Below are 13,393 nucleotides of genomic sequence, written 5' to 3'. Positions count from 1 at the left end.
GAACTATGTTAGAAAGTTACAACATATTTTAAAAAGACGGCAACAACGTAATCGATTTTACGAGGCTGCCGTGTTGCAGTAACAGGACAGATAAGACCAGCTGATCACGGCACCGATGCCCAGGAAATGTCAGATAAGGATTGTAGTGTAGAGTGCATGCATGGTATAAAGGCATTTCGTAAACATGATCTGGTACAAAAACAGATTTCACTCTGTATGAGGGGCATATATCTCATACAGTTGATACAATCATGACCTCCTGGTTTGGTGCTATCATGTGTTTGATCCATGTAAACGTTATGTATTTCCATTTTCTTACTGCTGTTTCGATTCCAAAAAAGAATAATGACCAGATGCAGAAGAGGAGGAAAATTAGATGGATAGCAGACAGCGAGAGGATGAGCAGACATGTGCTGCTTAGTGGAATTGAAGCTTCTTCTTCTGCTTCTACTTCCAGAGACTTAGAGAAATCTGCAATTTCTGACTGAACACTGAACACTTGATGCACATGTAACTAGGGGTGGGTCAAAATATCGATTTGGTGATATATCGTCGTCTTTCCTCGTGCAATAAGATAATTGATACTTTAATTAAGAAATGAAGGCACACAGTTTTACTCACCGGTCGCCGTAACTTGACGTCTCCTCGCGGTGGCGCTGCTCAAATGAATGAGGGAAACTTGGGCGGAAGTAACCTGGATGAAGAAGAGGGAGTTTACAGCGGGACAATGGTGGAGAACTACTTTAAGAGACCCCCATCCACGTTCAATACATAAACTTTATGCATTATGTTGTGAATAAACAGAGAAAATGCACTCCTTTCCTTCAGTTAGACAGGTATCGTGATTGTCTTGCAAAATAATGATTATCACAGAATTGTGTTATCGTTATATTATTGGTATCATGGACCATGTATCGTATCGTGAGGTACCCTGTGATTCCCACCCCTAATGTGTACGCACATCAGAATCGGATCTTTCAATTTTGCATCCGTATAAATGATGGAATTTTATCTTTTCAGAATGAAGATATTTTACACATGTAAACATAGCTACTGTCAAGTCTTCATGACCTATCCTGTCTGCTAAAACTTCCTTACTTTTTTTATCGAATTTTTTTAAAGAATAAAGTTTGGTGGTAAAAGGCTAAATGATTATTCCTGTCAAACACCGTGAAAAATCCAGTCCAACACAAACCAAATTGAACCAGTATCTGGTTTTAATGTAGCAGAACCGTGTTAGTTTTACACCATTTGCAATAGTTTATTTTTCAGCTACGGTTAATTTTCTTTCCCAGACATTAAAACCATTTATGGTAACTAATGGCATGAAAAAAAAATGTTTTCATTCAATTTAACTAACTATTATGACCTAATTCCTTGAACTGATTCTTCCCTCAGACAGAAGCCTCTCCTGTATTAATTGATATTTTAATCCTCATCTTTTAAACTTTTCACTTTCTGCACACCAACCCTCTTCCTTCTCTCTCGGTCCATTTGTCATGTAATACAGTCTCCATTTCTCTACAGTTTGCATTTTCATTCCCCTCCTCCCGCATCCCCTTTACTCCTCCTCCTTTCTTCCTTCTCTCCATGCGCCGATGTCTAGTGAGAGGGGTTTAGGACGGTGGGAAAGCTACATGTAGGAAGCCCCCCCCCCCTCACACACACACACACACACCCTCTCTATGTTAATGTGTTCACCAGCTGGACAGCACATTCTTTCCACCTCCGTCGGCCTCACGGGTCAACCAGAACCATACCTCCTCTCCTCTCCTCTTCTGTCCCTTACCCTCCCTCTCTTTCTCCTTCTCTCTCCCCTGGTTAATGCACTGATCAGACTCTGCTAAGCTGCAGGAGTGGGTGCCTCAGATGTCGTGTGGTGGGGGTTTGGTGAAGGGGTGGACCGACATTTTCATTTGAATCACACTTTCCAGCAGTTTCCCCCCCCCTCCTATGTTTTTCAGGTGCTTTTAGCAAGAGATTTTTTTGCGTTTTTTTAAAAGGGGAAAAGACTTTAAACATAAACAGATGTGGCACAGCAGTAATGTGAGTGTTTCCATTCCAGACACCTGATTTATGTCTACTAGCTAAAACACAAGAGGCAGGATAGAGACGAGTGGGTGGACGAGATAGATACGGTCGTGGTAATGGAAAGATTGAGGATGCATTAGAAGGCGGTGATCGCTCATTACGATAAGGGACAGGTCTCCATCTATCCCCTCTTTCTTTTACTGTCACTTACAAAATGCACAAATAGTAAATCATGTAAAAACACATGCCAGTTACAGCTGAGCAACTGTTAAAACACAAGCTGGAGAGTGCGCTGACCATCCCTGCTCTCAGCATCTTTGAACATGTGCAGTGTCTGCTCAGCCTGTTTACTTTGTTTAGAAGTAGGATATCTCCATATCTGTCACGTCAGCACACATACACACACAAGTGGACAAATGTCAGAAGTAGAGCCATTATGAGACAGTGAGTCATCGTGTCCTTATGGAGACATTTCCCTCATCATGGGTTTAAACACTCCATCAACCTCCGACGTAATCACCAGTATGAACAGACACTGACTAATCCTCACAAAAGGCGATACAACAGCTGCTGCGTAGAAGAAAGCAGCAGAAACCTGAACCCGATGTGCTCTGGAAGAGCGGTGGTGGTGGAAAAAATAAAAAAGGCCTCTTGTTCTGCTGTCCATTCTGCCTTTTCCTGAAATGGTTCAAATTAAACTTTTGGACAAGACGAGCAGGTCGTGAATCTGTGATGTGGCAACACAGCTGTGACACAACATTTCAGGAATTGATACATCAACCTGGAGGAGTTTATCATCTCCAGAGCCATCTGTGCGGAACAAAACCTCACACGCACACACCAGTGAAGAACAAGACAATGTGAGTTGATCACTTTGAAAAGAGGAGAGGAAGATACCCCAGGAGGTGTCAAGGATGCTTCATTTTTGAGGGTCAAAGAGTTTGTTGATTTCAGTGTGCTTCACATTGCCTGAATGATATTTGATGAAACTCGAAACTTTCTTTACACAACACGAGAGAAGCAGTAAAGTGGGAAAAAAAAAAAAGAAAAAGAAAGAGGAGGTGAGCTCATTTGTTTTCCTTGAGGTCCTACATGGCAAAAGGTCAGGGGTTTGTTCTGTCAAGTGAAAGGAGATCACTGAGGGTAGAGGAGGGACAGGCTGAATAACATGCATTTACCAATCAGCGGGTAATGAGAAAGTACAGAGAGTCTTGCACTGGGCCTTTTATCTCAGTCACAAGACCGTGAGCCCGTCATTATTTCTCCATTCTCACCTCCTTTTATATCTGTTTAATCTGCACTCAGACATAAACCTGCACAAACAGACGCACGTTTCACCATTTGCTGTAATAACATACGAGTGTTGAAAACATGCATCTAACTACCAACCAGAGCTGTTTAAAGTTACACAAGCGACCTGTGATTGGAGAATGGTGGAAAAAAAAAAGTATAACAGTAGTTCGCCTTGAAGAGTAGTTAGAGTGTGCTTTTGTTTATTTTCAAAAGAAATCAAATCCGACAGAAAGGGCTCAACAAACGTGATCCTTGAAAGACCCAAAACATTGGCTCAGATGTCCCCAAGTTGAGAGGCACCACAGATTTGCAGAAAAGTATATAGAAAAGAAAACAAAAGTCATGGGAAACATAGGATGAGGGTTATTTTAAAAGACTGTGGCTGAGGTGCACTCTTACACAGTGGCACCAAGTCTGTTGGCATGAAACACAAAACTTCTTTTCAACAGCAAGTGTCTGAATAAAGCACAATATTTCTGCTGCTGTCACACCTACAGCGTAATGTATTCAACTTTTCGTTTGTTTAGAGCGCTTCCCTCTACACTGATCTGCTAAAATCAGTATCAAGCAAGAGCTCATGGTCAAAGCTGATATTAATGTTTTTGGTTTAAAACTGCAGGAGACAGGATTGATAGAAAAAGTCAATTGTGTTTCTGTCCTGAATCTTCTCATCACACGATCACAGACTGAGGCACTCGTTTTATGAACAACAGATAACTAAAAGCTAGAATTTATAACCTTTGCTGATTTGTGATTATTCTGCCTCTTTGGTTTAGTATCAACACAAGTGAAGTATATTTTTGTACGCTGAATGCTTCATCTGAAAATGGACTCTTATATGAGGTTGTCCCACTTTTTCTTCACTTAACACAAATTATTCATGCAGTTTAAAATTAAATGTGCAGATAAATGGAACTTATACTTTCTTGAAGTTGTAGTCAATAAATTATTTAAATTGCACCATATAAAAGTCAGACATTAAATAGATCAATATGCAAATGTCTTTATAACACTTTATTTGGTCCACATACCCATAACAAATACACATGTGAAATGTGTTCACTTACCAAGACACAAAACGCTTAAAGTGCAACATCTGCAAGAGAGAGACAGAAACAGACAAACAGATGTAAATTATTGATCCAAAAAACTGGGAAAAATAAGTGTTAAGCAGCACTTTACAACTCTTACATATAAGAATTAAATGTGAGATAAAAGCAAACTATACATGTGTGAAATAAAATATAAATAGGTTAGAGAAACAGACAGTGATACAAGAAAGTTAATATAAAAATGTTATAATATAATGTCAAGTGTAACAGGAAAACCAAACCAACAAGTATACAATTTGAGCAGAGTATAGATAGAATAATTGTTACGTGACAGACGCTGCAGGGTTTCTCTCTGTCAGAGAAAGCAGATGTGTTGAACAGTTTTATTGCGCGTGGCAAAAATTGATTTTCTGTACCGATCCTTGTGACTGTGGAGCTGTCGGAGTCTTTTTGAGAAGGTGCTCCTCTGTCTGTCCAGTGTGTGGTGGAGAGGTTGATCCAGGTTATCCATGATTAACAGCTTGTTCACTGGAAATGATCTTTCCCACTAATGACAGGACAGTTAGAAGAACACACAATGTAGCACAGTCTGCCAAGATCTAATTGTTCTATACACAATGTTCATATCCCGATTGTTTTATGTTTAGATTATGTTCCAAGCTCTTATAGGCTATAAACCAAGAGGGTAACACCTGTTTCACACTGGATGTTTGGGCTGTTGTGTGTAACAACAGCAGCTCTGATTTGCTGCTTCTCACACAGTTCTGTACGCAATGTGTATTATGTCAAGTAATGTTTTCTTCCAAAAATAGTTTCTGTTACAGTGTTTTACAAGTCAGGGGGATGTAATGAAATATTAATACTTCAACCTAAGATGTTTTGTCAGTGGGAGTCACATTATCCATAGGGTTTGAATTGCTGCTCTAAACAAACATACTGAGCGATGTTACATCGTTAAATAATGTGCAGGATCAGTTTTCAGATGGTGTATGCAACACCTGTACGTGTCATCAACTATAGACCTTGTATATCACCCTTTTGATCAACAAAAACTGTTCTGTGAGAATCAAATGTATGGAGGACGAGCCCATATCTGGTTTTCTGGGATGAGATACTCAATCATATCCAGTTACACAAAACAAAACTATTTAGCCATAGGTCTCATTCAATCATCCATAAATACCTCAATGCTGATCAAGATGCTGGTGGTATTCTCTTGAACAACCGCTCTCTTCCTCCTGGTGGTGTCCAACAGCTTTGGAGAGTGCTTGTCCACTGCAGAGAAAAATGTGATTTACAATCAAGCCTAATAAGTGACATACTATATTATTTACAATCACAAAAAACTGTATGATGCCATATCTATCATGTGAATTTTTAATAACCAAGCGACCAACAAACAGTAATATACATGTCACAGGAAGGCTCCATTATTAACAGAGGTTTACTACATTATGTGCCTGGCACAGTACCAAGGTGAACAATTTCACAGTATCACATAAAATGCAATGAACAACATAAACATAGGGGGTGGAGTGGTTAGTGGTTAAGACCAGTACCCTGTGTGCGAAAGACATCATGGTCGCAAGTTCAATTCCACCCCTGGCTTATTGTGCTCATACCCATTGTAAGTCGCTTTGGATAAAAGCGTCTACTAAATGACATGTAATGTAATGTAATGTAATAAACACAAATACACCTTGTGTAAGGTTACTTGTGGTAGTAAAGCTACCCAAGAAAAGTTACGGCCTGGGGGGGTATACCCCAAATGTATTTTGTTTTTATTTATATCTCATTTACCACACTGTAAGGCATTTGAACATTTTGAGATAAACAAAATATATATATAAACACTAAAACAGACACATACGTAATATGGAAACATGTACCATGCCTGTTTTGCACCATGGGTCTGAGAGGACTGCAATTTCATCTGTGCTGTATGTCGTTCATATAGTACATTTGACAAATAAAACTACTTGACATGTACAACAATATACAAAAAATTTATATAAACGTATATAAAAAAGGAAAGGAGAACCAAAATATACTTTAAGTGCTGTTTGTTAAGTCTTTGGCACAATTTGATTTAAATGTATTTTTTAAGGTTACTTATGGTAATCAAGCTACCCATGAAAATGTGCACTGTGGCCTGGGAGTGTGTACTCCACACACAAGGCAAACAAAATGTTTGACACCATTAACTGCCACCTAAACATGTTCTTATTTGGTCACTAGTTGGTCAACATATGTAACAATGACTTTTAATGACTACTTTTAATGTTGACGCAACGCTCTCGTTTGAATAAAACATGCTAACGTTAGCCTGTGTTCGCCGTTAGCATGCTCGCTAAAGCTAGCAAGCTAACGTCTGTTGCTAAAGTGTCGGACAATTTAAACTTATCCATGAAAGTTGTTTTTTAACTTTGTAACTGCCTCCTTACCGGAAACATTCACCTGCTGGCCGGTGACCAGACTTTCAACGTTGACGTCAACAAACATGCAGCTACGGTCAACGGTGACGTCAACATCCTGCGTGATCCTGTGTGACTGTGGGATTGCACACAGAGCAACTGCGGTTTGTCGATGAGGAGCTGAACAGCCAGCTTCAAGGCACATTACTGATACATTTAAGTTACAGTGTAAACTACAACGATCATCTCTAATGCAAATACATTATTTACAGAAATTGAATTGATCAAATTAACAATTCCAGTTGTATGTTGTTACTTTGTATTGTATTCAAATGAAATAATAGTATGCAGAGTAGCTGAAGTCAGTCAAGGTCAGCCCACTCTCTCTAAACCGTCCTGATTGTTCAAACTCCTCTTACTGCCCTGTGATTGTTTAAAACTCCAGTTACCATGTAACCTGCTGTGTATTAAAGGATCAAAGGACAGATTGGATCAACCCAATGTGAGGGGGAGTACAACCTTCCACAATTTGTAAAATATGCTTTATTTTGCACATTTAATTAAGAAATGAAATTGTGTAGACTTATATTCTTGTAGATGGATAAAGTAATGTTTGCAATGATATGGAGGAGGAAAACGCTCTTTTTTATCCATCACCACTGCAAAATCCCCCCGTGCTGCTGAACAACAATGGTATATAAGTGCACAGTCTTTGCCCGCCTTGGTCAGTTCTGCCTGGAGGTTCAGCTGTGTTGTCCACTGCTCTTTATTCTCAAGCTGTTTCCAAATGGAGTTTATTGGAGGAAGCTTTGGCACCTACAGACCCATCAGGGTGCTGTTTGAAACGCCCATTTATGAACGGGCTCTACAGACCTGCTGGCATTTGCCTGCATACAAGATCAAGGTCGGTCTGGTCGCTGAACTTTTAAAGCTTCAGCAAGAAAAGAGGATCCCGTCTGAGGTGACAGTTGAAGATATGACGCACCTGCTGATGGAGAAAAGCAAGGGAACGCTCCGAGTGCAGCTCTGGGAGTTTGAATTGGAGGGCTACGATGCTGAAGTCACAGCTCTTCTCAACCTGGTGTGGGAGGTGAACAACAGCATGCTGAACAGAGACGTTGTGTTTGAAGCCAGAAAACTGCTCAAGTCTCCTGATGAGTTCCCCGCTTCCTACAAAAATCACAAGTTTGTGAGCATGGCTCGTGAATATGGCGAGATCCTGACAGAGAAGCTGCAGGTGACCCCGGGCTCCAAACTGCTCGGGCCTCACGATGTGGTGATGGAGATCGTTCCCAAAGTCGTACAGGGACTCTGGTTGGCTCCTCCCACTGCCTTTCTCAACACGCCCTCCCAGCACCTCTGTAAAATGGCTGTTGGGGTCACAAAGGCTGTTTTGGATCATGTCACCACTGCTTTACCCAGTGTGATCCACCAGGTAACATTCTCCACCTCCATCAGAGATGATATCGTCCTGTCAATCCAGGAGACAGTCAAACGGATGAACCCTCACGCCCTCCTGAGGAGAAGAAAGCTGAACTGCTTTGATGCACAACTGCTGGACAAAATCACCAATGTTGCCACAACTGAGATCTGTGCGCTGTTTCAGTCGAACACTGTAATCCAGGACGATTCACCACAGAGTCAGGATTGTGTGACTGAATGACTTCCTCTGATCAGCTTGAACATGCTGTAGAAAGTGCAGCACAGGACAATCTGACAGACAGACAGACAGACAGAGGAGAAGACTCTTCTATTCATGTGCAGCTTTTGGACTTTAGATGCAAACTACTCATTTCTTTATTTCTTGTGCTCTTTGTCCAAACATGCTCACTAAATGTATTTCTTGTTGACATCATTGACATTTATACTGTATTTATTGTATATAATATATTATTTGTTGCATTGTAGTTCATTCTCAGTTTCCTTTCTTCCTGGTACCTGCACATACATGTAATCATATATCAATAATATTTACTGTTGCTTTTAAAATAGTTTTAATTTATGAATTTACAAAAACAAACAGATCACATTTATTGAGTTACTTCTCAAGTTCAATTAATCCTCTACTAAAATTAAGTTCAAAAACTAATACAAGACAGATATTAATGGAATATAAGAAAACAAATGATGGGTGATATTAAATTCATTATTTACATATAGAAAATATAAAAAAAATACAAACCACTTTAACTTAATGTAAAATTCTTCAAAATAAGTAATTTAGAATCTCAAAAAGAACCGTTTTGGTATTTAACACATGTTTATGATGTAACCAAGTATTATAAACTTGGATTAACCTGACTGTCACTAATGAGCTGTGGATCAACCACTGAAAGAAAACTTTCAAAATTGTTTAATGATAATGAAGAGGAACACAATTTGGTAACTCTATACATATAACATTACAGTACAGCAACAACATGGTATTATTAGTCATTTTTAACAGGGTTTAACCGTAAATTCTGGCTTAGGTTTAATGCAATATTTTGTGTGGTAGTAAAATATATTAATACAGTAAAACCATAATACAGTTATCAGCAATTGGTGGCCCATGGGCCAAAACTGGCCCGCCAGCATCAGTATCTGGCAGATAAATTATTTGCCTATCTTCACAAAAAATAAAATAATTCATATCAAGTTCAGAGCTTTTATTCAGGAAAAAAATATGAACTTATTCAAATAGATTTTGTAACCTAAACTAAATGTTTGGTTTGAATAATACAAATAAAAAGACTGCTGTGCTCCTCTGTCTGTCCAGTGTGTGGTGGAGAGGTTGATCCAGGTTATCCATGATTAACAGCTTGTTCACTGGAAATGATCTTTCCCACTAATGACAGGACAGTTAGAAGAACACACAATGTAGCACAGATGTCTGCCAAGAAGATGTTTAGATTATGTTCCAAGCTCTTATAGGCTATAAACCAAGAGGGTAACACCTGTTTCACACTGGATGTTTGTGCTGTTGTGTGTAACAGCAGCTCTGATTCGCTGCTTCTCACACATCCGTACGCAATGTGTATTATGTCAAGTAATGTTTTCTTCCAAAAATAGTTTCTGTTACAGTTAAGTGTTTTACAAGTCAGGGTGATGTAATGAAATATTAATACTTCAACCAAAGATGTTGCTCTGTGTACAGAGCATATTTTGTCAGTGGGAGTCACATTATCCATAGGGTTTGAATTGCTGCTCTAAACAAACCAAACATACTGAACGATGTTACATCGTTAAATAATGTGCAGGATCAGTTTTGAGATGGTGTATGCAACACCTGTACGTGTCATCAACTATAGACCTTGTATATCACCCTTTTGGTCAACAAAAACTTTTCTGTGAGAATCAAATGTATGGAGGATGAGCCCATATCTGGTTTTCTGGTTACACAGTTACACAAAACAAAACTATTTAGCCATAGGTCTCATTTATTCATCCATAAATACCTCAATGCTGCTCAAGATGCTGGTGGTATTCTCTTGAACAACCCCTCTCTTCCTCCTGGTGGTGTCCAACGGTTTTGGAGAGTGCCTGTCCACTGCAGAGAAAAATGTGATTTACAATCAAGCCTAATAAGTGACATATACTATATTATTTACAATCACAAAGAACTGTATGACGCCATATCTATCATGTGACTTTTTAATAACCAAGCAACCAACAAACAGTAATATACATGTCACAGGAAGGCTCCATTATTAACAGAGGTTTACTACGTTATGTGCCTGGCACAGTACCAAGGTGAAGAATATCATAGTATCACATAAAATGCAATCAACAGCATAAACATGGGGGGTTGGAGTGGTTAGTGGTTAAGACTAGTACCCTGTGTGCGAAAGACATCATGGTCGCAAGTTCAATTCCACCCCTGGCTCATTGTGCTCATACCAAAAGTGTATGCTAAACGACATGTAATGTAATGTAATGTAATAAACACAAATACACCTTGTGTAAGGTTACTTGTGGTAGTCAAGCTACCCAAGAAAAGGTACGCCCTGGGGGGGGGGGGGGGTATATTTTGTGTATTGTTTTTATTTATATTTCTCATTTACCACACTGTAAGGAATTTGAAAATTTTGAGATAAAGAATATAAACACTTAAACAGACACATACGTAGAACAAATATGGAAACATGTACAACAACATACAAAAAATGTATAAAAAAGGAAAAGGACATGCACATACATGTAATCATACTGTATATCAATAATATTTACTGTTGCTTTTAAAATAGATTTAATTTATGAATTTACAAAAACAAACAGATTACATTTATTGAGTTACTTCTCAAGTTCAATTAATCCTCTACTCTACTTTTACTAAATTAAGTTCAAAAACTAATACAAGACAGATATTAATGGAATAATAACAACATGGTATTATTAGTCATTTTTAACAGGGTTTAACCGTAAATTCTGGCTTAGGTTTCATGCAATATTTTGTGTGGTAGTAAAATATATTAATACAGTAAAACCATAATACAGTGATCAGCAATTGGTGGCCCATGGGCCAAAACTGGCCCGCCAGCATCAGTATCTGGCAGATAAATTATTTGCCTATCTTCATGTGACTTTTAAATAACCAAGCAACCAACAAACAGTAATATACATGTCACAGGAAGGCTCCATTATTAACAGAGGTTTACTACGTTATGTGCCTGGCACAGTACCAAGGTGAAGAATATCATAGTATCACATAAAATGCAATCAACAGCATAAACATGGGGGGTTGGAGTGGTTAGTGGTTAAGACTAGTACCCTGTGTGCGAAAGACATCATGGTCGCAAGTTCAATTCCACCCCTGGCTCATTGTGCTCATACCCATTGTAAGTCGCTTTGGATAAAAGTGTATGCTAAACGACATGTAATGTAATGTAATGTAATAAACACAAATACACCTTGTGTAAGGTTACTTGTGGTAGTCAAGCTACCCAAGAAAAGGTACGCCCTGGGGGGGGGGGGGGGTATATTTTGTGTATTGTTTTTATTTATATTTCTCATTTACCACACTGTAAGGAATTTGAAAATTTTGAGATAAAGAATATAAACACTTAAATAGACACATACGTAGAACAAATATGGAAACATGTACAACAACATACAAAAAATGGATATAAACTTATATAAAAAAGGAAAAGGAGAACCAAAAAATACTTTAAATGCTGTTTGTGAGGTCTTTGGCACAATTTGATTTAAATGTATTGTTTAAGGTTACTTATGGTAGTCAAGCTACCCATGAAAATGTGCACTGTGGCTTGGGAGTGTATACTCCACACACAACAAGGCTAAACAAAATGTTTGACACCATTAACTGCCACCTAAACATGTTCTAATTTGGTCACTAGTTGGTCAACATATGTAACAATGACTTTTAATGACTACTTTTAATGTTGAAGCAACGCTCTCGTTTTAATAAAACATGCTAACGTTAGCCTGTGTTCGCCGTTAGCATGTTCGCTAAAGCTAGCAAGCTAACGTCTGTTGCTAAAGTGTCGGACAATTTAAACTTATCCATGAAAGTTGTTTTTTAACTTTGTAACTGCCTCCTTACCGGAAACATTCACCTGCTGGCCGGTGACCAGACTCTCAACGTTGACGTCAACAAACATGCAGCTACGGTCAACGGTGACGTCAACATCCTGCGTGATCCTGTGTGACTGTGGGATTGCACACAGAGCAACTGCGGTTTGTCGATGAGGAGCTGAACAGCCAGCTTCAAGGCACATTACTGATACATTTGAGTTGCAGTGTAAACTACAACGATCATCTCTAATGCAAATACATTATTTACAGAAATTGAATTGATCAAATTAACAATTCCAGTTGTATGTTGTTACTTTGTATTGTATTCAAATGAAATAATAGTATGCAGAGTAGCTGAAGTCAGTCAAGGTCAGCCCACTCTCTCTAAACCGTCCTGATTGTTCAAACTCCTCTTACTGCCCTGTGATTGTTTAAAACTCCAGTTACCATGTAACCTGCTGTGTATTAAAGGATCAAAGGACAGATTGGATCAACCCAATGTGAGGGGGAGTACAATCTTTCACAATTTGTAAAATATGCTTTATTTTGCACATTTAATTAAAAAATGCAATTATGTAGACTTATGTCCTTGTAGATGGATATAGTAATGTTTGCAATGATATGGAGGAAGAAAATGTTCTTTTTTATCCATCACCACTGCAAAATCCCCCCCGTGCTGCTGAACAACAATGGTATATAAGTGCACAGTCTTTGCCCTCCTTGGTCAGTTCTGCCTGGAGGTTCAGCTGTGTTGTCCACTGCTCTTTACTCTCAAGCTGTTTCCAAATGGAGTTTATTGGAGGAAGCTTTGGCACCTACAGACCCATCAGGGTGCTGTTTGAAACGCCCATTTATGAACGGGCTCTACAGACCTGCTGGCATTTGCCTGCATACAAGATCAAGGTCGGTCTGATAGCTGAACTTTTAAAGCTTCAGCAAGAAAAGAGGATCCCGTCTGAGGTGACGGTTGAAGATATGACGCACCTGCTGATGGAGAAAAGCAAGGGAACGCTCCGAGTGCAGCTCTGGGAGTTTGAATTGGAGGGCTACGATGCTGAAGTCACAGCTCTTCTCAACCTGGTGTGGGAG

At 39.0% G+C, this 13,393-nt stretch overlaps 1 protein-coding gene across 1 annotated transcript in view; it reads right to left on the bottom strand.

Annotated features, from left to right (window-relative positions):
• The window catches only part of LOC131446656 (uncharacterized), a 37,780-nt gene extending 24,963 nt beyond the window's left edge, over positions 1–12,817 (bottom strand). The window contains exons 1-8 of the mRNA XM_058618041.1: positions 12,333–12,817; positions 10,228–10,319; positions 7,776–9,617; positions 6,821–6,926; positions 5,560–5,651; positions 4,793–4,923; positions 4,392–4,420; positions 622–694 (exon numbers count right to left, since the gene is read on the bottom strand). Of these exons, the coding sequence (XP_058474024.1) occupies positions 622–694; positions 4,392–4,420; positions 4,793–4,923; positions 5,560–5,651; positions 6,821–6,926; positions 7,776–8,192 (848 nt within the window). The 5' untranslated portion in view covers positions 8,193–9,617; positions 10,228–10,319; positions 12,333–12,817. The remainder of the gene's footprint in view (positions 1–621; positions 695–4,391; positions 4,421–4,792; positions 4,924–5,559; positions 5,652–6,820; positions 6,927–7,775; positions 9,618–10,227; positions 10,320–12,332) is intronic.
• Positions 12,818–13,393: the final 576 nt, after the last annotated feature.

This window comes from Solea solea, chromosome 19 (genome assembly GCF_958295425.1).
Source record: "Solea solea chromosome 19, fSolSol10.1, whole genome shotgun sequence".
NCBI classification, from domain to species: domain Eukaryota; kingdom Metazoa; phylum Chordata; class Actinopteri; order Pleuronectiformes; family Soleidae; genus Solea; species Solea solea.
Note: the sequence above shows the minus strand (reverse complement) of the source record. Positions and strands in the feature narration are given on the sequence as shown.